The sequence below is a fragment of the Centroberyx affinis genome, unplaced genomic scaffold (genome assembly GCF_046629955.1).
Source record: "Centroberyx affinis isolate AG114_WGS23_722 - 3 ecotype Tasmania unplaced genomic scaffold, CSIRO-AGI_Caff_v1 ptg006788l_1, whole genome shotgun sequence".
Classification (NCBI taxonomy): domain Eukaryota; kingdom Metazoa; phylum Chordata; class Actinopteri; order Beryciformes; family Berycidae; genus Centroberyx; species Centroberyx affinis.
Window position 1 is genome coordinate 55,237 of NW_027283443.1, and position 23,709 is coordinate 78,945.

Genomic DNA, 23,709 nt, shown 5'->3' on the forward strand with positions numbered 1-23,709 from the left:
AGCAATTAATTTGTTTTGCCAACAAGTCTCGTCCATGTAGCCGGTGCCCAATGAAGCCATGTCCCAGCAGCCATAGAACTCCATTGTATTAAAAAAACAATTAAAAACATGTCAAAGAGCCATGCCGTTGCTCTGGGCAACATATTTCATCATCACGATGCAGCGGGCCGGCCGACTTTTTCCTCAAACAACTTAATAAGCCGGCTGTAAACAGTTTGCGATCTCAGGAAAGTAGTTTTGTAGCACTGAAAATAGTCCCTGGCGTAATGAAGAATTTGTTCCCATTTGAATTTGATTTGGTAATAACTGCAACAGCCTGAATTTTCGTGGTAACAGTTAGTGATTTTTAAAATGGAAACTATGTCTTTGTGAGCTGTATTTCAAGGTTTTTAGCAATGACTTCCGGGTTGAAGGCTAAAAACGGTACGTGGGAAGTCAGAAAGTAACGGGAGTAGAGCAAACGCATTGTTGATTTTGTTATTTTCATAGGATTTGTTGACGGTAAGCAATGCATTAAAAAACACAGGCCTTATCCTTTAAGTGGTCTCGATTACAGCCCTGTTTCCGGGCTACACCAGACCGGACTGGCTTGTGGCGGGTCTTTTGTTGAGCAGAGAGACGTTGGTGGCACCCCCCCCACTCTGGCTCATGGAGCCCTGCAGTCTCCTGGGCTCCACCTGCAGACGCTGCTTCAGCCTCCACCTCCGCCACCTCCTCTGGATCTCATTCTGCACCTGCACCACCGGAGGGAAGAGGTTTGGTTTCATTATTTAGAATTTAATTATTTATTATCTAAATTGAAAAGTGTATAAGAATGCTGGGGCTTCCAAAAAGTTAGAATGGGCTCCTCTTCTGTAAGAGCAAGCAAAGCAATTGCTAATTTTCCCTTGTCCATTTTTACATTCTCCCCTTTGTCACTTCAGGTCATGTTGGTAACACTGATTATGCTCTAGCTTGCAAGTTGTTGTCAAACTTTGTGTTGCATAGCAAGGAAAATGATGTAACGCTCTTTGTGCCCTGTAACATTATGTAATAACACAACAAAATGTAATACATTTTCACTTCATTATGTAATAACACCCGCATTTTGTAATAATCTGCTGCTTTTTGTAATAATCTGCTGCATTTTGTAATACACAGCTTGAACGCAATATGTAATAAATTTCCCCGCATTTTGTAAAAAAAATTATTACATATTGCGGTGTGTGTGTGTGTGTGTGTGTGTGTGTCTCCTGACATTTGTGTGTACCAGTACTTAGATGTTTGTGTCAGTATAACACTCAGTGTTGTGCAGTTTCTGTCTCTATGAACCCTCAAGTACAGTTTCTATTAATTCTATTATTTCTATTTCTATTAAGCTAAGGAATACAGTGACACTTCATGTAGTTTTGACCAATGAAAGATACTAATCTACTGAACTAATAGTATCTTTTTAAAATGAATTTTGAGTCAGTATGATTCATGCTAGAATGCATACAATAAACATTGTTGTTATAATGTTATAACGATTTTTATGAATGAAGACATCCATTTTGGTTGGTTATTACATAATGCACCATATTATTACATTTTCATAAAAAAAAAAGTGCAACTCCCGTATTTTGTAATAACAACTGCAATATGTAATAATTTTTTATAAAATGCGGGGAAATTTATTACATATTGCATTCAGGCTGTGTATTACAAAATGCGGCAGATTATTACAAAATGCGGGTGATATTACATAATGAAGTGAAAATTTATTACATTTTGTCGAGTTATTACATAATCCATTGTTACACGCCCTTTGAGCTCTTGCTCTTTCTGTCACTAGTGACGCTCATAGCTGCACTTTGCATTCGAGCAGGAGAACAAAGCCTCCCATCTGATCACCGCCTGGGAGACACTTGTATTTCACTCATAAGTTTAAATTCCTCATAAGTTTAAATTCATAACTTCTTCTGGGTGGAGCCGATTTCCCACCAGTGTCCATATCCGACACCAGAATTGAATATTGCCATATTGGGCAATGTGGACAAAGTCACAATTAGGGGAGGTGGGATGCTCTTCTCTATTGCAGAGCCGGTATGTGATTTAGGCTGATAGGACGTGTGTATTTTCTGATGATTTAATGGTGTTTAACTTCAAACTGTTTTTCAAATACATGCAAAGGCAGCTGGAGCTTTCAAACAAAGGGATAGATAAGCACATATTTTCATTCTGGGAACTATGAAGAATAAGGCCTTACCTCTCCATTTAGAAAACAGTACAAAACTGCTACAACGAACCCCTGGAACAGCAAATACAGAATTGTTGGGAAATTTTGCTGAGCGTGCATGTTCATTTTTTACCAACTTCCAGCTTCAAACTCACACAGTTACAATGCTTGAGTGTAATCACAGCAACAACCAGGGACTTTCTAGTAACAAGCGACAGGCCTACTGCCACCATCCAGCTATATAAGACAACCAACCACAGCATAGAAATGAAGTATGAATTGATTTCTGAAAGCACTATACTGTACCTGAGTGGAGGCAAAAGCCAGCTCAATTAAGTTCCATATTTCATAGGACTTGTCATCGGCTTCATGTGGAAGGAAGGCAAAGAGGATGTAGTGTAAACCGAAGAGCGACACCAGGAGAAACGATGACTTGGCAAGCTTCCTGGTGTTAAAAAAAGAACCATAAAAACACACAAAAACATGTTAAATAAGTGCTGTGTGATCAAGAAAATCTGCAGTACAAGTGACTTAAGAAAGGTTTTTGTGTAGCTACTTTGTGAAATTCGTGAGCTTAGAATTATAAGGTTCTATCTGCCTTCAGGATAGTTCTGAGATATTGAGCTTCAAAGTTTTCAGCATCCATTGAGTTAAATGGAGACGGGTCCTTTTGTTTAAGAAATGACAGACTCAAAAATCATTATTTTCAAAAAATGACACCACACATATGTCAACAGGCACTCATATACATATGTACATATACTCATAGACACATACTCCTCATACTCATACTCATACTCATAGACATATACTCATAGACACTCAGTTTTGACAAAAAGGTCAGATAGAACCAAGGTCACAAATTGCTTGTCTTATCGTGTAGCTTTACACAGAAATAGCATTATCAATAGGGCTGTGCAAAAAAATCGATACAGCTAAGTATTGCAATATTTTTTTCCATGATACTGTATCGATTTTCCAGCCCCTCATATCGATACATAAAAAAAAATTATTCATGTTTTAAACGGATTTAAAATGTCCTTAAATTTCCCTCAAATCCCTTTGAATTAAATAGTTTTGATTCAATTTGTCCGCTGAGTTATCAATATAATGTGATGTACATATTAGACTACCCAGGTGGTACACAGCAAGTTGTATTTTATTTTAAAATTTTCTGTAAATTATGTAGAGTATTGCAATGTATCGCAATATGTATCGTATCGCAATGTAACGTGATACAATCGCATCGTGACCCATGTATCGTGATACGTAGCGTATCGTGAGGTCCTTGCCAATACCCAGCCTTAATTATCAATAGCTCTCGTTTGGGATCAATAATATTCTGCCTGAATGACCACAGCATGAAAGACTTTTACAAACAAAATAGCTTGGCAGATTACTGACCTGTAGAGGTTAAACTCATTGCCAGGCATGTCTTGTGTCCTCAGCTTGGCCACCAGTATACTTATAATTTTTAGAAAAAATGACAAATTCACCTGTAAAACACATCGATAAGACAGAGGGTATTTCAAACGTATCAATACAATCTCTTCATCATCTCTTGCTGTATGACTTGCTGCCTTGATATATTACTATACAGCTTTTTTGCATTCTGTGATTTCTTGTGTTCTCACTGACAATCTAAACTGAACTAAAATGATAATAAAAAATAATAATAATGAACGTAATTTTTTATAGCACTTTCCAAAGACACAGTTTACAAAGTGCTTAACAGTCAATAAAAACATTTTCAGTAAAGGAGATTAAAACAAAAGCGCCGCAGGATAAAAGGGCACAGGATATAAAAAAAAAAAGGGTAAATAAAGCTCATAAAGCAACAGCAAAAAACTAAAAGTAAAGTCACATAAAAGCAAGTCTATTCAGATTTCAGTTTTAAGAAGTGGCTTAAAGGATTACGCTGATTCTGCGAACCTAAGCGCCTGATTTTTGTCGTATGATTAGGAGGTCAAAGGTTAAAGTGGTACTGACTATAATAAAGAGCAGGACAGGAACTCTGAGAATCCACCAGATCCACTCATGCCTTCTCGTCTCCCAGCATCTTCAAATTAAACACACACACACACACACACAGTAAAGCAAAGTAAGCAGGCCGTACTCGTCAGTGTATTCCCACAACCCACATTAATCATACATGCTGTACAGGTGAATATGCATTGATCCTACCCTTCATCCTCGTGAAGGTACCTGGCCCAGCTCCAGCCTATTATAAGAACCATTGGAGAACCTGAGAGGAAAGAGAAGCACTGAGCATTTGTTCCGTAGTGTGATGAGATGAGACTAGGCTAAATATAATGGAGTTTTAATTTTAATTTTAGGATCCCCATTAGCTGTTCATGATGCAACAGCTACTCTTCCCGGGGTCCACACACAAAACATTAAATCAAGACATGAAACTGAACATTTGCTTACATTGCACTTCACTATTTCAGTGCAGTACCTTTCTTTACAACGCTTATATTTATTCTAGAACAGTCCACAGAGAGAGTGGACAAAAGAAAAATTTAAATATCACAATCGACCAAAGGTGAAATTAAAAAAGACGAAAGAAAGATTATAGCTGCTGCGCAGCGGTGAGTCGGGCCGGGCATTTTGTGGAGGTAGAGGAAGAAGAAGAAGGAGGAGGAGGAAGAGGAAGAAGAGGAGAAAGACAAATGAGAAATACATGAGGGTCCATCAGCAGAACTGCCTGGACCATAGTTATCATTAGAACATATTTGAAATCATGAGTCTTTAACCCACACAGCACAATGCCTGAGTAGACATAAGCATGTTCATTCTGCAGCACCAGGGGCTCGAACTCACAACCTTTACCACCAATGGCAAGTCTTGATGGTGTTGAGCTACCTGAGAAGTGGGAAAATTAGAGGAGGCTTCACACTATGACTTAACCAACCACCAGGGTGCAGGATAACAGCTGTCCATGCATGTAAAGGCAGATTTCAAACTAGTAGTAGTAGTAATATTCAGTTATCAATACAAAAGTTCTGAGAATTTGCATACTTCATCTAGACAACATAGAGATGTCTGTAATTTATTTTTTACAAAGATTGATTGCTCCATAAGCCAAAAACTGATGTTTAAAGATGCTCTATTTCCATTGACTGCAATAGTTTACATGAGGGCAGAATTCAAAATACTGTCAAAAATTCAGTTTTTGAGATAAAATTCTGAAATTTTACACACTTCATCTACCATGACTGGAAAATTTTGTCATTTATTTTCATGAACATTGGAGATTTATTTAGCGAGAATTTGCAGTAGCTGTTTACAGTACTGTTTACAGTAAAACATTTTGATGCACTGTGGGCTCAATTTTTGATCATTCAAAAATCTGGCTAAATCGTTTGTGGAGGACAGTCTGAAGATGCAGTGTAGCAAGTTTGGTGTCAATTGAGCAAAAAATGTGGGAGGAGATAGGTTTAATTAGTTTTACAGTTTTTGAGAAAAACAGAGTGATGGACTTCATAATTTGCACTAGGTTGATGTTTACAAAAGTTTCAGCCCAAGCTTCACACTCGGGCCTACACTGAGGTTGAAGTTGCAAAGCCGTAGCACATACGGCTGATTTTTAATGAATTTTCAAAGTTTAGAACTTTAAATGGTTGCTGTAGCACCACCATCAGGACTATTGGCTCCCAATTTCAGTTGAGGAAGTTTGGCATGGGACTATGTGCAAAGTTTGGTTTATTTTCATGCATGGGAAGTTAGATTTCCTCAGAAGAAGAAGAAGAAGAAGAAGAAGGAGAAGAAGAAGAAGAAGAAGAAGAAGAAGAAGAAGAAGAAGAACACTGGCAAATACAAGAGGGTCCGGCAGCAGAGCTGCCCGGCCCCTAAAAATAGACGAAAGAACAAACATTGTCTGCACATTGTTCAACTGTGTTTTGTGCGTTAAGAAGAATTAAATCAAAGGCATTTTGCGGTGTTAGACAAATGTTTGAGGTGGTTTTCGCAATGTTAAAGAAATTTCCACTGTTGGATCAGTAAGGTAAATACTACTACTACTACTACTATTGTTACTATACTGCAAGTGGCATAGCTGTGTAACACTTAGCCAAGCCATTACAGCAAGAGAGGGACTGACTGGACAGCAGGGAGTGAGAAAGAAAAGAGACAGACAAAGAGAGCAGGAAGATTAAAAGAAGAATGAAAAATAGAGAAACAGGCAGGGGAGCTAACACAACTTCCAGAGCTCTTGTGGTGCAAAAATGAGCAGCGAGAGCGAGGTCCGGTCCAGCAGTCCTACCCCAGCCCAGGATGATGTACCACCACAAGTGCCTCCTGTGGGAGAACAGAGAGACGGTGACCAGGCTGTACAGGTAGTGGCCCTCTGCCAGCAGCCAGCTGTAGTTGGCCATGATGCAGTAGTTGGTGAGCGCTGTTGCAAGTTTACAACTCACCTGCAGAGGGCAGCAGAGGACAGAGAAGCAGGTTAACAGATAAGTCTGTTTCTAATGCAGTGATTGTCAACCTTTTTCATATCAAGGACTCCCTAATTTAGTCCACATTAGGGCCATGGACCCCCATTTGATGAGATTTTGTCTCTTGAACCCAAATCTGAAAATATTTTTTTTGTTAGCTATGATTTTGTCCAGAATTCCATGACTATCTGTATTGTAGGTAGAGAGATAACAGAGAAACTATGGTCAAAATAGTCATTCTTCTACATTCACTAACTGTGTTAAGTTCTTGTAAATGAAATAATGGTGATGTTTAACAATTCATCAATTTGCTGGGGACCCCCTGGAACCCCCTCAAGGACCCTGGTGGCCCCCGGACCCCACGTTGAGAACCACTGTTCTAATGTGTCAGTAAAGCTATGTTCACTACGGTCAGCAATCAGCGGCTGTAGTGTTGAACACCCCTGCCCTATTGAGTTTTTTATTTAGTTTGATTGAAAACCTTGCCAATGTAAGTGTTAAAGTAATGAAAGTATACAGGCATTGGACTAAAGTGATCAAATTTGGCTCTCAGGCTGAAAATACAACCCTTCCCTTAGGAACTAACTGACAAGCCTCCTTTGAGTCAGAACAGCACTCAATGCTCCATCTCTTGTTTCTTAAAGGAATAGTTCACCCAAAAATGAAAATTCAGTCATTATCTACTCACCCCCATGCCGATGGAAAGTCGGGTGAAGTTTCTTAACAGTCCTGGAGCTTCACAGCAAAACAGCGTTGCAGCATTCTCCTAAAGAACTGAAACAGCCGAAAAAACCCCCATAAAATGGCTCCATACAGCTCGTCCGGCGTAATCTAAGTCTCCGGAAGCCCCGAGATCCCAAGTTGACTTGAAAAGACGTCATTTACACCCTTTTTTTAGCCAAAATCTTCACTGTAGCCGCTGAGCTCAAAGCCGCGTTCATGTTAGCGCACACCTCGTCTGAAGTGGGTGCACGAGCTCAAAGGCGAGTATATGCGATGCATTAGTGTAAACTGGCAGGTTTCAGAACATTGCCGATCCGGCACATTGCAAGTAGTTGCAAGTTTCAACTTGTCTAGTCGCGAATCTTTGGTCTAAACTGGCCTGAAATAACAGTACAGGAATTAGCGTTAGCCTTGGTTAGCCAGTTAGCATTTTGTGACCCTTGATCACAGTTGCGCAGAAACAGAAAGATATGTTGTTTTACATATCGGCGCTATTGAAAGAAGCTACAACGGTTAGGTAACAGATCAAAGACCAAAAATGTAATGTTAGATCCGACAGATACACTTGTTGCTGCAACTTCAGCAGAGCTCTCTCTGTTGTGTGTGACGCTAGCTTCTGGGTAGCAGTATAAACATGGAGGTATGGACAGATCGCGAGTTCTCGTTGATCTCGTCTAGCGGCGCACGTACTCGCCTTTGAGCTCATGCACTTCAGACGAGGTGCGCGCTGTATGGAGCCATTTTATGGTTTTTTTGGGGTTGTTTTTTTACGTTTTAAGACAAGTCCCCAGCAACTTCGATCCTTTAGGAGAATGCTGCAACGCTGTTTTGCTGTGAAGCTCCAGGACTCCAGGAGGTTTTGTGGACTAAGAAACTTCACCCGACTTTCCATCGGCATTGGGGTGAGTAGATAATGACTGAATTTTAATTTTTGGGTAAACTATTCCTTTAAGCATGAGGCTACTTGATGAACAACAACACCGCTTGGACAGGATGACGGCTGTAAGCACCGGGTAGACGCCACAGTGAAAATGGTCCTCGGACGAGAAAAGAACAGAGTCCCTGATGAAGATGAGCGCTGCTCTGAGGATGAAGGAGAGGAAGAGCTGTATGTGGACGAAGTTACGCGTGCAGTGGAGTCTCCTGGGGGAAGAGGACATGAAGAAAAACAATGAGACATCTGTAATTGTTGAGTTCAACATTGGTGTCAGAAGTTGGAAGGTGAAATGCAAACAGTTTTGGAGCATCACTACCAGGAGCCGAAGATAGCAAACTTCTTGTTTGCATATATTTGGAAATGCTCCCTCGTTTGTTAAAAATCCAATATGGATTTGTTTGGATATATTCACATATCTTCTTGAAGAGTTTGAGAGTTTGAGTATGAGCTTTTTGGAAGCTTTCTCAACCCACCATAACTCAAAACGCCAGCCAACATTTTAAGTGTAAACAAACCTTCTACAGCTGAAAAATGCATGTTTGGTTGGCACGCACTGTCAGCATGGATGGATTACTGAACGGGCCAACCGGGCACAGGCCCAGGGGCCCAAGAGTTCAGGGGGGCCCCTAGGACAGAGCCTGATAGATGATGATGCTGTCACTAACTTTACATTTAAGTCAGTCAAAAGGCTTAGTCATTTATATCAACACCAAAGCCAACACCAAACACCCCAAAATTCCCCCTATAATAAGCAAACCATTTGTTTTGAAGCACTGAATAATTGTCCAAAGGCCTTGTAATGTAAAATCAAGGTTTTCGAAGACCCCAAAATGTTGTTTTCCACTCCTGATCTGTCAGAATAGGGCCCACTGACTCATATACCATGCAACTACTGTGTGGCCACACAGTAGAGTTTGGGGCATTGCAGGCAATCAGAGGCATTTTGCACTTTAAAATATGTTTTTTAGGCATAGAATAATATGCTTTTGCACCTTGTAATTCCTTTCTAATTGTTTATTTCGTTTTCTCTCCTATAAGTGCAATAACAAAAAAAAGATAATAGGCATAGCAATATTATATACGCAATGAGAGCATACAATAGTTTTTTTTATGTTTATATCACTCTTGTATTTAAAAAAACTTTAATAGCCTAGTATCCTACATATGTTATCATCATCTTTCAAAAAAGATAAGCTTATAGGCTTCCACTTTCATTTCCATTCTCACTAGATAAACGGGTGTGTTAGGTAAGACTATTTCATGATTTGTTTAGCCATCAGAGGTCTACCTGCTGTTTAATTTGCAACATGACTTGCATTCAGTTGTTAGAGGTGACTTACACGGATTCCAAAATTATATTATGAGTGTGTAAATTCTGAGCTGTAAATCCATGTTGAGTTGAGATTCATGTGATATTGTGCAATTGGCTCTGCGTATACTTGTGTGTGTGTGTGTGTGTGTGTGTGTGTGTGTGTGTGTGTGTGTGTGTGTTGTCTCATAATCCGCCTATGACTGTCAGTCCTTGTAATAAACTGTAAATGTTTATAAACTAAACAACTGTAATAAACAAAACAAAGTCTTCAATCAAATAAATCACTATATCAAAAAAGGTTTATGGTGTCATACAGCAAATACAGATTAGGTCTTCATTGATTCTATGTGAAAAGTGAGAGAAAATATCAATCTATTTGTCCATCACTGACCTGAAGACACACAGAATGGTGACAGCGATGGTGAGGGATGCGAGAGAGAGAGCGTACCCCGCTGAGTACATGACCCTCGCATACAGGAAGTACCTCTGGGACCTGAGCGCCTGGGGAAACGTACAAATACATCAATGTATTTATTAGGTGACTCTGACTCCTTGTAATGAAATCGATTCTAGATCCATTCCGAATGAAAATCAACACAAAAATTTAGGTTTTACACCGGTTGGAATTCAACCAATGAGTGAATGAGTGAACTTGAATTTCTCCCTCCCCACTCCCCACTTGTTGTGAAATGGATCAGACCGAGGAAATCGAACACAGATTAGTATAGATAGGTCTAAATCAGAATGAATTAATTACAAATTTGTTTAAATTTAACAGTTTCTTCGATTCCAGAGTTTGGAGTCGAGATTGCAGAGTCAAAGTAGGTGAAACGCACACCTGTAGTGATGAGGTGCCGGCCAGCAAAAACGAGCATAAAAATAGTGAAAGTAGCCGCACACTCGTAGCTCCGATGCAATAATTTACTGAGACATTAAATTGAGTCGAGATTGCAACAGGAGTCGACTCCAATTCTGTTTATTCATAGAATCGATTCTTAGAATCGACGTGATGGAATCAAGAATCGATTCTTGTGGAGTCGACTCTCCATCCATATTAGAAACACAATCAGCTGCTCACAGCCACTGTTGCCCCAGAGCTGTGGTGATGTAACACACACCTCGAGTGTGTGTTATCTTACATCACCTGAAAGCCCTACATGTGTATTTTGTGTGTATCCTCTGAGGGAGACAGAGACAGCGAGAGAGAAAGACAGAGACAAACGGAGATAGAGAGAGTCAGAGAGTGACTGGGTTGTGTAGAAACTATCTCCTAAATCTCATTGGCTAAGCACTGCTGTCCTCCCAACAGGAAGACTGCACTCAGCAGGGCTGGGAAGACACACTGAGAAAAACCAGAACACACACACACACACGATGATTTACACTTTTATTCCACTTCTCCCCAATCCAAACACAAAGTGGGATTTGAATGGTCCTAGATAGTGCTTGACTGCAGTCAACTTGTCTCCACAGTTTACATAAATGTAATATTATTCACACCAGGCGATGGTTAAGTGGAGACATAAGCTGCAGAACTGTTCAACACTTTTAGTTGAATGATGGCATGAACACCACTGACTGGGAGATCTAGGGATTTAGACGGGATACCACACCAAGACATGGGGTTGAATTTGACTCATGATAACGCATTTGTCTCCTCAGTGTGACATGGGTCAAACAGTATCTGCAAATATGGTTGGTGTTTAAAAGTCAGTTTTGTATATTTTTCTGACACTTAGCTGACACTATCTGAATTGTGCTGATGTGATAAATGCCACCATCTGGTATTCCAAGTGGGTTAAAACGAACTGAATAAAGTAATTATTATTAACGATTTGACCCTGAAATCTACTATCCAGAAATGAATTAGAAATTTAAAAAAAATCAGTGTTAAGAGTAATTGCCATTTGCAAAAAAAAAAAAAACGTAAGCAACAGAGGAATGATAAGGCTGTCAAAGGATAATACGTCACAACACAGCAAGGAGTCGCAGACTGATTGAGTGATTCACTGCTCACAGGATATCACACTGTTTCTCATCAAAAAATCATTACTCTTGTCTAAATGTCCACAGATCTCAGCAGGCTTACACTCAAATAACTCACTGTCTCCAGCTTAAACACTTGAGCTGATGTAGCAGCCCAAATTTACCATACAGACAGGGTAAACTATAGGTGAAAATTGTTTGAAATCTATTGAACTCTTCTATTATTATGCCATGTCTTAAAATTGAATTTTAGCAATCATAACAGTGGAAATATAATTTGCACTATAAAGCACTACATATATACCTATTTCACTATGCAGGTTGGAGTGTTAACTATACAAACATTTTTTGGAGTCAGAAACAATCTCATTGGTTGAGTTAAACCTCAGTGGGCGGAGCCAAAGAAGAAGTTTTCCTAGCTAAGTTACATTAAACCAAAACCCAGTGAAAAAGGCAAGAGGTAATAGAGGAAGCTAATAATGAAGCCTAGCTCTCTTGCTACTAACTGTAAAAATGAAATCTTCTCAGTTATCTAGGTTAGCTAGTTAGCCTAGCTGACCTTCCAAGTTCAAACTAGCCATACTAGCCTATAGCTGTCTAGGTAACCTAGTTAGCTAGCTGCTGAACTTCCAACATCATGAATGCCATGGTTATGAATGAATGAAAAAGTCATTGTCATTAACATTTTCTGTTTGTATTTTGACTAGAGTTCTTTGCCATTCAAGTTTGCCAGTTAGCTAACTTGCGCTCTGAAAAACTGTGGTTCTTTGGCTCCGCCCACTGATGTTTAACTCAACCAATGAGATTATTTCTGCCTCCAGAGCAGCTCTGACTTTGAGAAATGTTTGTTTAATTAAAACTGCAATCTGCCCAAAGCATCATTAGCCCAGATAGTAGAAGAAGAAGAAGAAGAAGCTTACCTCTAGAGGGACACTTTCATTGAAGCCATACTCGCATGCTATCTCGTGTGGAGGGTAGGGCTCAGTCCAGCCGCCCTCTGTACAGTTCCTGAACACTCTGCCTACAGAGGGAGGCAGGACAGATTCCTCAGTGACCAGACTATTACTCACCTAGAAGTCACATCTCATCAGGATATAGTATATACATAACCTATAGATTTGATCAGGATCAAAGGTGAATTTCATCAGGATCAAATCTGCATTACTGGTTATTTTATTATAGCCAAATTTAAAAAATTGCAATGGCAGGGATTAACTCACTAATTTAGTACCAGCATCATATTTGCATTACAGGAATACACCAAGTTTTTGGGAGATTGGTCTGTCTATCAGTTGGAGAGAACAAAGGCATCCAAATCATCCACGTGTTCTTGGTAGATCAATTCCCAGTGCTCCATGCTAACAATTTAGCGTACACTATGTTGAGTGATAGTAGGTGACTAGGATTGACTGACCTGTTAGTAATAAAAAGTTGTTAGTATAAGGCCTGTAGATCAATTTTAATGAAATATTAACTCAACATAGTTGATGTAGCCACGTTTATTTTTGGAGCTATTTCAGGTGATCAACTACATATTCATCCGCTGCACAGTGATTTTTAGCTGTACACAATCTCCCATCGGCCACTGCAAACACTTCCAATGGAAATAGGTAGTTAAAAACTGGGATTTCAAAACCGTATGTTAATTTATGTCAATTTTAGCAATCTCCTACACAAAACTGCCAGATTTAGGTGCATATTATTTTTGAGATAATGCTAGTAGACCACTATCACTCAACATAGTATATGCTACAGTGTTAGCCTGGACCGAATGATAGGCTATTTGGGGACCCATAAGTAATTTTGGGTTCTGTGTTCTCACCATTTGACAGTTAAGTTAACCAACAGGCCAATCTTCTAAAAACTTGGTGTACTTGTCCTTTGATGTGTGTTTGGTCTGGCCACTACTGCAATATTCTCCCACTCCCTTGATACTTGGCTTCAAAAACACAAGTCCTCCCCCCCCGCAACTAACCTGCAGTGTGTAGGAACCTGGGACACGGCTGAGACATGACCTCTCCAGCCACAGCATGGGGCCAGCAGTTCAGATGGTCCCAGAAGCCCCAACACTCTGTTTGACAAGCAGTAACGGCCACAAGAAGAGACAAAACAAGATTAATTACACCTTGAGATGGGACAAATTTAGCCTGAGGAATACTGGATTCAAACATTCAGTTTCAGTATAAGTTCAGTATAACATCAGCACATCTGATTTTAAGCTCTATCTTTTGTTCATATTTAATAAGCAAGTGATGTTTCAAACTGTTTCCTCACACACTCCCTAAATTCTGTAGCTAAAAAGAGAGATTCATTGAACAGTTCTGGTGAAACTCGGGTGTCTTTGCACTTCATTCCCCCTTATATCATCCTCCTGTCTTGGAAAATTACAGATCTCTGATTCACTGCCATTGTAATGAAATTACATTAAATTGTATTCTATTCCTAGCCCTCCAATTTTTTACTACTGCAGATTGAAATCTGAGTAAAGACACTAGACTAAGACAGAGACATTATTAATAGGCTGTCTAAATGAGTTCATTCCAGCTGGACCAACACAAGTCAGCCAAAATAAGAGACAAGATTCAGATTCCTCTGTGTGATGCTTTTGGGTCTCCCCTCCATCAACTTAAAAAAGTTTTTTATAAATGATGCTGTGATGTGTCCATTTATGGCTGAATAACTCCTTCTTACCAATCTACAACAACCTGAAACCTCTGGCCTCAGACCCACTACACGTCTCTCCAAAGTCTTCTCTAACCTCTTGCCAAATTGTTTTGGATAGACTTGCATACCCTAAGTCAGAGTGAAAAATCGACTGAAAATAAAAATAGAATAAACAAAAAAAAAAAAGCAGAGCAATGTGGCCAAATGTGCACTATAAGCTCTGTTTTAGCAGAATTGTCCATATCTCTCATCAGCTTGTTCATATTTGACCGGGTGGGTGGCTAGGAGGTAAAGCACCTTCCCTCAGTTTTACTTAAATTCTAGTTATTATCCCCCAAATCCCATTATGTAAATAAATTAAAGGCTGATAACTGCTTTTCAGCCAAAACCTTCTGATGATGTGAGCATAATCCACTGATACAGGAAGCTCAGGTGTTTCAAACCCCAAAAGTAACATTACAGTAAAACCATCCTTCTTCAATCTGCGTAAACCAGTGGTTGAGTTTTCTCCAAGCGGTCAAAACCACGTGTGAATTCTGAAGCCAATACTGAAGTGGCTGCAGCGGCAGTTCCTCTAATGTCCACTAGAGGCCGGCTCCAAAAAGACTTCACACCGCCCAACTGCATGCAAGTCAATGGGACCACAACCCAACTTCTCACTCAAAATACAAAGTCAATAAGTTTTTTCGTCAAGATGTTACGGTCTCAGTAGCTAATTTCACTTCTTTTAGTGTGTGTCCTTATGGCAATTGTCAAAATAACTGTTTCATTAACGGGATATAACAGATATAACACAGGGTTTTTTTCCTAGTGATTGACAGGTCTCCTGTCCAGTGATCGACAGGTCGCTGATTATGGCCCAATAGCAGGCGGTGCTGCAGCACAACAATCTGAACTCCACCCTTAGCCTCGCTTTGGCTGCTCTGGCTCCAAAAAATGTCAACATGGCGGCAACCGTAAACCCAATCTCCAGGCTTCAAAACAGCCCTTCATGGGTCACGACACTCTCACTACGTCCATCTGTTTTTACAGTGTATTACTCCCTGTGTCAAGGTGTTGTAATAGTAATAGTCAGGTAGTTTCTGATACATGGTTCCAGCTGTGAATACACTTAGACTCAAGCCAGAAGGGTCAGCCCTCCTTTAAGCTTATTGTTGTCGAGATGGATGGTGAGGTGGGAAAATTATTGAGTGTGATGTTGTGGATGAGGTGTAAGCCTAAGTAACGGTGCAATGTCAGGGTAGAGTAGGTGTTGTACAGATGAGGACTGATCTGATCGGTGTTGCGTAAGGGTCTTGGGGGGATGAGATGGGATGCCACAATTTACTGTTGAGCTTTCTAGATGAGTCGTGGGTCTAATTCAATGAAACATCCATGATGGGAAGTGTCAGCTTGAAAACCCCAATGATTCACCCACCCTCCTTTCCTCTAGCATCTAAGCAAGGTTTCTGCCTAGGTGCCTGGAAATAACACAATGGATAATTGCTTCAGATCCTGTCTTGTAAGAGAGATTGCCTTCAAAACAGAATAAATTGTTCGAGGCATGGATGCTAGAAACGTTACACACGGATCTGGTCCATGCTGGCTCAATAGCATTCAATAGAATTTCTGCAGGTTTTCATGCTGCGAACATCTCGATCCACCTCATCCCAGCGCTGCTCTATCAGGTTTAGATTTGGGGATTCTGCAGGCCACTGGAGTCACTATCATGTTCTTGGAACCATCTTGAGATGATGGCCATTATCCTGCTAGAAGTATCCATTTAAATAAGGGTAGATGGAGGCCATGAAGGGATGCACCTGGTCAGTAACAATGTGTAGGTATGCTGCAGCGTTCAAACGATGCTCAGTTGGTACCTAATAAGTGCCAAGAAAACATTCACATCCATTACGGTGAATTAGAGGTCTTCACGGGTCCTAAATCCGAACTCTAATGGACCCGGGAAATTCGTTCCGAGATCCGATTGGACCCGATCATTTTTAAATATATATATATTATATATTATTATATATTTATTATATATATATACCGACCCGTTTTTGCCCGAGATATTACAGACCCAACCCAGTGCATGTCCGAGAGGAGAGAAATTTATGGACCTGACAAACCCGGTAATTAAAATTGCTACTAAAAATGTCGTTCTACTGCTAAAAATGTTTATCATGTCGGATACAACGTATGGTAGCCTAATAAAAGGAGATCAAAATAACAGAAAGACTTACCAAGTTGTGCCGTTCTATAGTTTGTCCAGTAGATGACAGTGAGACTCCATAATGGAATCTAGCAGCTACGTAGCCTACAATAGGCTAAGTGACAAGGAAATTAAATTGCATGTTAAATGGATGATTAAAACAATAGTTGCAGTACATTGTTTCTATTGGTCAGTTTTGCGTTCCTGCGGTGATAAATTGGTCATAATATCACGTATGTCACGGGTCTTCCCGGATCCACTCGGGTATTACACATAATGATAAACAGACCCGGGACCCGCGGTAATAGAACGAGACCCGACCCGGACCCGGACCCGATTGACCATAATAAAACGTGGACCCGAACCCGTACGGTAGACCCGTGAAGACCTCTACGGTGAATGTCCACTGACAACTCCCGACGCTTGAAAATGCTACGGTCACAAATTTTGGGCGCTTCATGGGTGTGGAATAGGTGTAAACAAATCTGCGGTTAGCTAGATTGATGTGACATTGGCCAGCATCACAAGAATTGTGGCAACGTTAACTACGTTCTCTCCAGTGTTCACCCACCATCCACTCCCACAATTTCAGAGACTTTCTTCCATGTTGCTGCACGTTTTAATTTGTCCTGTGCTCAAAAAGAGATTCTGTGAAAACTAGAGGCGGCGAGCATCAGTTTCTCCTCCATAATGATTTTTTTTTCTGCGGTGAAACAGGCAGAAGTTGGACGGGGATGTTTTATGAGCAGACGTAAATCACACGCACACCTGGCACTCCATTTGTCAATGCTTGCTCCAGACGCCTGAAATTTGCATAAAGTTGACTTGAGCTCTACTTTCAACACCTCCACTTTGCCGCTACGCGTACAAATCTTCTATTATCACCTTCCCACAATCCTCCGCGACATGTCTACGCTTGCTCTCGGATTCCCACCCTAGTGGACGTTCACCGTTACACCGCTAACCCCAGCCTGCACCATTGGCACCAGCCATGGATTTATGCTGTTTATGTGAAATTCTGACCCTGTTATCAGCATGTCATAACAGAAACTGGGATTTGTTGCACCAGCCAACATTTTTCCACTGTTCAGTTTTCATTGCAGCTTCATTTCTTGTTTTTAGCTGACAGGAGTGAAACCCAACATGGTCTTCTGCAGGCCACGGTTTGAGGAGTTGTGTTCTGAAAGTACACCACTGGTGTATTGAGATGTTATGTACATACTTGTGGCCCGTCAGCTTGAGTGAGTCTTGCCATTCTCCTCTGACCTTTCTCAAGGATGTGTTTTGTTCATCGCACCATTCTTGGTAAACTCTAGACACAGTAGTGCGTTTTCTAAGATCTTGGAACTAGCCCGTCTGGTGCCAACCATCATATCACGTTTAAAGTCACTTAAATCAGCATGTTGCCCATTCTAACAATTAGCTGAACAGAACTGAACCTCTTGACCCTGTCTGCATGCTTTATATACTGAGTCACAGCTACAGTATGCAAATCACTGTCCGGAGGGGAGGTACCAAATAAAGTGGCAACTGAGTGTATTTTAGTGGTACCAGGTTTAGCTGGTACCACTTTGTTTTAATCTGCTCTTTCTTAACTCTAGATTAGAATATCAAATTGGCAGATATGAAGACCCCGACATTTGTAATTCTGGATAGTAAAAATGTAAAAAAAAAAATGTATAGTAACATTTCTTACTGTGTCAGGAAACATCTCTTTCTCTTTCTCACTCACTTTTTCATGTTCTTTTCTCTTTAGTTCTCTCTTTTTATCGCTATCATCTAACCACACACATGCACACACACACACTTGCATCAACACATGAATATTCATTCATATTACCAATGAAATGTAATCGCAATGAGATGTGTTATGCTATTGATTGTTGCCTGTCACTTATGCAATACAGTACTGTATATCTCATAATGAAAGCTACCTGAAAAGACTTCCACAGTATTTTTCTAATCTGCTTGCCTTATTTATCAAAAGTTTCCACATATGTAAAACACTGGGAGGTGAGCTGAATCAAAACATATTTAATAAATGTGCATGGCAATATTTCTTCAAGGCCAGAAATCCTTGGAGCTAAAATGTTTTAGTTTGCATATTGTCACTGTCGTATCTCCAAAATGTCAACTTTTCAGAAAAGCCACTTCATATTTTACCACCATGCATTTTTGAGTTTATGAAAGGGTTTTATCAGCCCAAATATGGTAGAATTGGAAAACCATGTAATCCTTCAATTAAAGCGAAAACATGAAAATCATCAAAATTGCGAGGTTCTGACATGACAACAGCGATTTATTTCTTGGTAAATCAAACTTAAAGTTAGCGTTTAAATATTTTTATTAGGACTGAACGATTTTGAAAAAATATCTAATTGCGACTATTTTGACTGATATTGCAATTGTGATATGATTTGCAATAGAGGGAATGATCATTTTTACATCATTATTCTCATTTTCATTGAAAAACGTATAAAAATGATTATGGTGTGATTTTTGCAGGGATCTGTACCAAACAAAGATGTTTTCTTAAGTCTGTAGAATATGATGTGTAGGCCAGGACATCTCTGCAGCACCACAATATTTCATTTAAAATGGTATTTTGACACATTTCACCTTTAACAAATATTGCGCCTCCTGCGATTTGAAAATTGCAGTAGGCCATATTGCGATTTTGATAAAATTTCGATTGTTCAGCCCTAATTTTTATTGTGCCTTTTGGGTGTATTTAATCAATTTAATCAATGAAAATCAACTGCTCTGCTGTCTAGAACCTGGACAACAGAGCAGTGTATCACAGAAAGGAGGACAGTCTGGCTTGTGTTGCCGTTGAGAACATCATACATGAAGGAAATGTCTGTTATTCATTACTTTGGTGCTTGAGATAAACCGAGGCCCTTTGGCCCAGTGGAACTCTAAAAATGCGTGATGTCATTGCGCAAGACATCAATCAACCAATTGGCGAGACAGTTAATGCAATTCTTCTTCGATTCACCTCATCTTTAGCACCAACCTGGGAGGGGAAACCACGGTAACGCTAAGTTTTTCTGTGCTGCAAATGGAATTAGCCTACAGATCATGCTATTACCTGCTCCCATAATGGGAGAAGGCACATGGTGTTTCCTCTCATGTCATCCTGTCTGATGAAAATGACACAGCAGCTCACCAGCAGTGCAATGGTGTATTCTGTTAATCCTCATGGTGAAGAGAGCCTTGGATTTGATTGATTGTGAGGTAAAAACTAAAACATTGTACTGTAAAGCAAAGTGTCTAGGGTGGAAGTAACGAATTATATTTACTATATGTTACTGTAATTGAGTAGCTTTATTGTGTACTTTTTTGAGTATTTTTTAAGGTCAGTAATTTTACTTTTACTTAAGTACATTTTTGCTGAAGTATTGTACTTTGCTACATTTTAAATCACATCCATTACAGAGGATAGATTTTGTGGCTCTCCTGGACCACAAAATCTGGACCAATGTGAATTGAGAAATTGTGGAACCGTTCTCTGTGAAATAAAGTGCACAACAAACTCTTCTCTTCTTTGCTGACTGACCATTCAGCAAAGAAACAGAAGACTTTGTTTGTGCACTTTATTTTGTAATTTCTAAATTTTCCAATTAAAACAATCTAGTTTGAACTCTGTCCTCTCGTCCTTTTAGAACCACATGGAAAAGATCACAGCTAACGTTCTCTTTTCTAAAAAAAAATAACTCACTTTTACTAAAGGAGTCCATTTTAAATGAGCAACTTCAGTAGATTTTTACACCAGTGCTTCTACTTCTACTTCAGTAAAATATCAGCAAAGTAACAATACTTCTATCTAGTACTCTTTCCACCACTGACCAAATGACTAACCCGAGAGTAAACCCACCTAAACTCACTTGACCCACCTGTTAAGTCTGACATTAACATAAATTTATTCTACATCAAAGGGGTCTTTAAGGGGGGAAACATCAATTACTGCTTTTCTGAGAATAAAATAGATTTTTGTTCATATTGGTGGTTGTTTGCCTTATGATCACCATGGAGATCAGAGTTTACTCTCCTTGTTATTCGCCACGGCCTTACCACAGGGGGGCAGTGGAGGGTAAACTCACTTAAATCCAGTTTAACCACCTTTTTATTTGCAGGAATAGAGTTTACTAGGGCTGCAACTAACGATTATTTTCATTGTCGATTAATCTGTCGATTATTTTCTCGATTAATCGATTAGTTGTTTGGTCTATAAAATGTCAGAAAATGGTGAAAAATGTGGATCAGTGTTTCCCAAAGCCCAAGATGACGTCCTCAAATGTCTTGTTTTGTCCACAACCCAAAGATATTCAGTTTACTGTCATAGAGGAGGAAAGAAACCAGAAAATATTCACATTTAAGAAGCTGGAATCAGAGAATTTTGACTTATTTTTCTTAAAAAATGACTCAAACCGATTAATCGATTATCAAAATAGTTGGCGATTAATTTAATGGTTGACAACTAATCGATTAATCGTTGCAGCTCTAGAGTTTACTTTTTTTTCTTTTTTTTTACCCTTTATACCAATGTAGTAAATCTTTAGGGCCTAGATTCATAATATACATCATAGGCAGTGGTATCAAACTGATGAGAATACAGTCTTTAAAGGGAAAATGCAATGAATGAATATTAAAATTGATTTTTGTTTATTTTGATGGTTGTTTTCCTCTTATGATGATCACCAATTGGAGGTCAGAGTTTGGAGTTTATCCTCTTTACTCAACTGCTACTAACACATTACATGTTAAAGGAACCCAGCACCAGAGGATTAAAACTATAGCTTTAGTCTAGTGTGTGTCTGTTAAAGCTGTTTCATTGCCCTTCTTTGAACCTGTCACCTCCTTATCATGACAGCAGTATTGCCTTGTTGCATGACTTGCCTTGTTTTCCTGAGCTGGAGGAGCTCCTGTTGATCTTCAGCAGCTCCATACAGTTCACTTCATCTTGGAGTAAAATGTAGTTCGGGTCACACTCAGGAGGAATAGCTCTCACCTGCAAACGCGAAAAGAAAAAGTGGAAGAAGGTATGCCAGTGTGTCAAAAAAGAAAGGAAAAAATATATATGTGTTTCCAAATGAAAAATCACTAATATTCCTATATATTCTAGGGACTTACAGTGTGTAGTGGTGAGTTTATAATGACTCTATTATAGGCTGCTTTATGGCATTTCTATCTCCTATGATATCTCTATAATATTCCTATAATATTCCAATGGATTCCAAGGACTTTTAGTGTGTCTGTGGTACTCAACAGTGAGTTTATCGTATCCTTTATTTATTTTTTATCTTCAATAGTATCACTATAATATTCATTGAATATTCTTGTATGTAGCCTACTTTTACTATTGCTCTAAAGTATCCTATCCTTCCATAGGATTACTATAGTTCTTTTTCGTGAGGGCTGAATGAAATTAAAGTAGGCTGTTTTCCCATGTCAAATTAATATGTGTACGATCTATACTAACCATCTTCGTCTGACAAATTAATGATAATAATAAAACAAATTAAAAACAACGTGTAACTACTTTTGCAAAACGTCATGATAGGCGAGAGGCAGAACTCACATGGGAAAAGCACTCCAGAAGAAATGCAATAAGCGCTAATTCACCAGGTATCCACATTGAGATATAACATTGATAACTCCACCAAAAAGTAATAGAAATATATTTTAAGAAAGTAAGCGAAGGAATACAATGAATAGAAATGAATCAGTTTCCGTCAGAGGAAAGGTGAAAAAGTCTGGATCTGTGGTGCGTCTTCTCCACAAACATTCCCAAGCAAATATTCCACCAATCCACCTTCGCAGTTTCCTTCAATCACAGATGGACTCTCCCGGGTGAAAGGAGTTGTATTGCCGCACTGTCGCTCCCATGTTGCACGATGAAACCGCCGCATCCAAAGCGCAACAGGCACAACAGGTCTGACAGACCAAGTTCAAGTTGCTGGAGAGAGGCAACATCGCTGAGTTTCCAGGTCAGTCCGGGTCGCGTGATGCGTCCTGAAGGGCAACCAGGGCTCATCCCCTCCAGTTCAGAGCCACACTGGTGATGTTATGGAAACACGATTGGTCAACTGGAGCCCCTAACGAAAAATCACTACAGTAATGCTGTAATATTCCTATAGGGACTTATTTTAGTGTGTCCAAAAGTGAGCTAATCGTGACTTTATTGGTATTTTTTTTAATCTCCTACGCTGTCATTATAATATTCCTATAATATTCCTATAGGGACTTAAAGTTTGCCTATAGTATGTAATAATAACTTTAAGGTGTATTTCCTATGCTATCATTATAATATTCTTATAGGGACTTAATGGTATCTCCCATGGTGTCACTATCATGTTCCTATAATAGTTCTATAATATTCCCATATGGGCTTATAATTTTGCTGTAGCATTTGTATCAGGGTTCGACTGTTTTAGCCCAGACTGATATTTTTTAGACTGAACTCACTGAAAGCTATAAATTTGACCATTTTCATGCCAAGAAATTACAAGTATCCAGTGTTTCCCCCCCAGAGTTTTCTTCTTGTCAGGGTGGAAAAGCCTCTGCAGCAGCATGGGACACTAAAACTCTCCACCGCACCTGCTCAATGGCAGGGGAAACTCATGGGGTCTTCAAGAATTAATTTACAAAAAACATAACCTATAGACAGATTTTACAGGTTGTTTTTCTGAAGCTGTGGTCAGGGAGGAACCTCCGTTATACCAGAAGTGGACGACACTGAGTGGCCGATATTTTATATTTAATAAAAGGACAATATCAGCCCGACAGCCTATATTGGCAAAAATATATATCAGTCTATAGTATCCTTTTAAAATTCATTAAAGGATTAGTATAGTAACATATAGTCTACACATCATCAAACAGTACAGCAGTGAAGAAGGAATAGAATCTGTGCCTGGGTTATGATGTTCAATTGGTAGGAGGGATAAGTCTGTTTGTCTCTGAGGGTGTGTATGCAGTGTGTGTGTGTGTGTGTGTGTGTGTAAGTAGTGCCTGACACATTGATGAATGCAGACAAAATGGAAGGCTACAGATAAGACCCAGACAAGGGGAAATGGCAGAAATATGATTGATTCTGCACATTATTTCACAGAGCACGCCCATTACATTAATCCACATTATCTTCTGTTAGCTTCTATTTTATGATAGCTCTATTGACTCTCTCATTGTGAGAGAGGTAAATCATTGGTAGATCCTCTCTGCTGATAATCAATACTGTGTAAAACAGCATCAGCTTGC

The 23,709-nt window shown here is 39.5% G+C and overlaps 1 protein-coding gene across 1 annotated transcript; it reads right to left on the reverse strand.

The window, feature by feature from the left end:
• Positions 1–569: 569 nt before the first annotated feature.
• On the reverse strand, positions 570–22,192 carry sctr (secretin receptor). The gene is made up of 13 exons (XM_071513129.1): positions 22,031–22,192; positions 21,349–21,460; positions 13,570–13,665; positions 12,515–12,615; positions 10,000–10,109; positions 8,370–8,502; positions 6,462–6,615; positions 4,382–4,442; positions 4,187–4,256; positions 3,602–3,693; positions 2,504–2,642; positions 2,228–2,269; positions 570–734 (listed from the first exon to the last, which is right to left on the reverse strand). The coding sequence occupies exons 1-13, from the start codon at positions 22,085–22,087 to the stop codon at positions 570–572; spliced, it is 1,332 nt and encodes a 443-aa protein (XP_071369230.1). The 5' UTR covers positions 22,088–22,192.
• Positions 22,193–23,709: the final 1,517 nt, after the last annotated feature.

Bases quoted from the DNA above. Each gene is read 5' to 3' on its own strand.
- sctr (XM_071513129.1), bottom strand. From the start codon at position 22,087: ATGTGGATACCTGGTGAATTAGCGCTTATTGCATTTCTTCTGGAGTGC. The intron at 2,270-2,503 runs GTACAGTATAGT...TTGCTGTTCCAG, and splicing joins TGGCTTTTGCCTCCACTCAG to GGGTTCGTTGTAGCAGTTTT. The intron at 735-2,227 runs GTAAGGCCTTAT...CCGGTGGTGCAG, and splicing joins ACTGTTTTCTAAATGGAGAG to GTGCAGAATGAGATCCAGAG.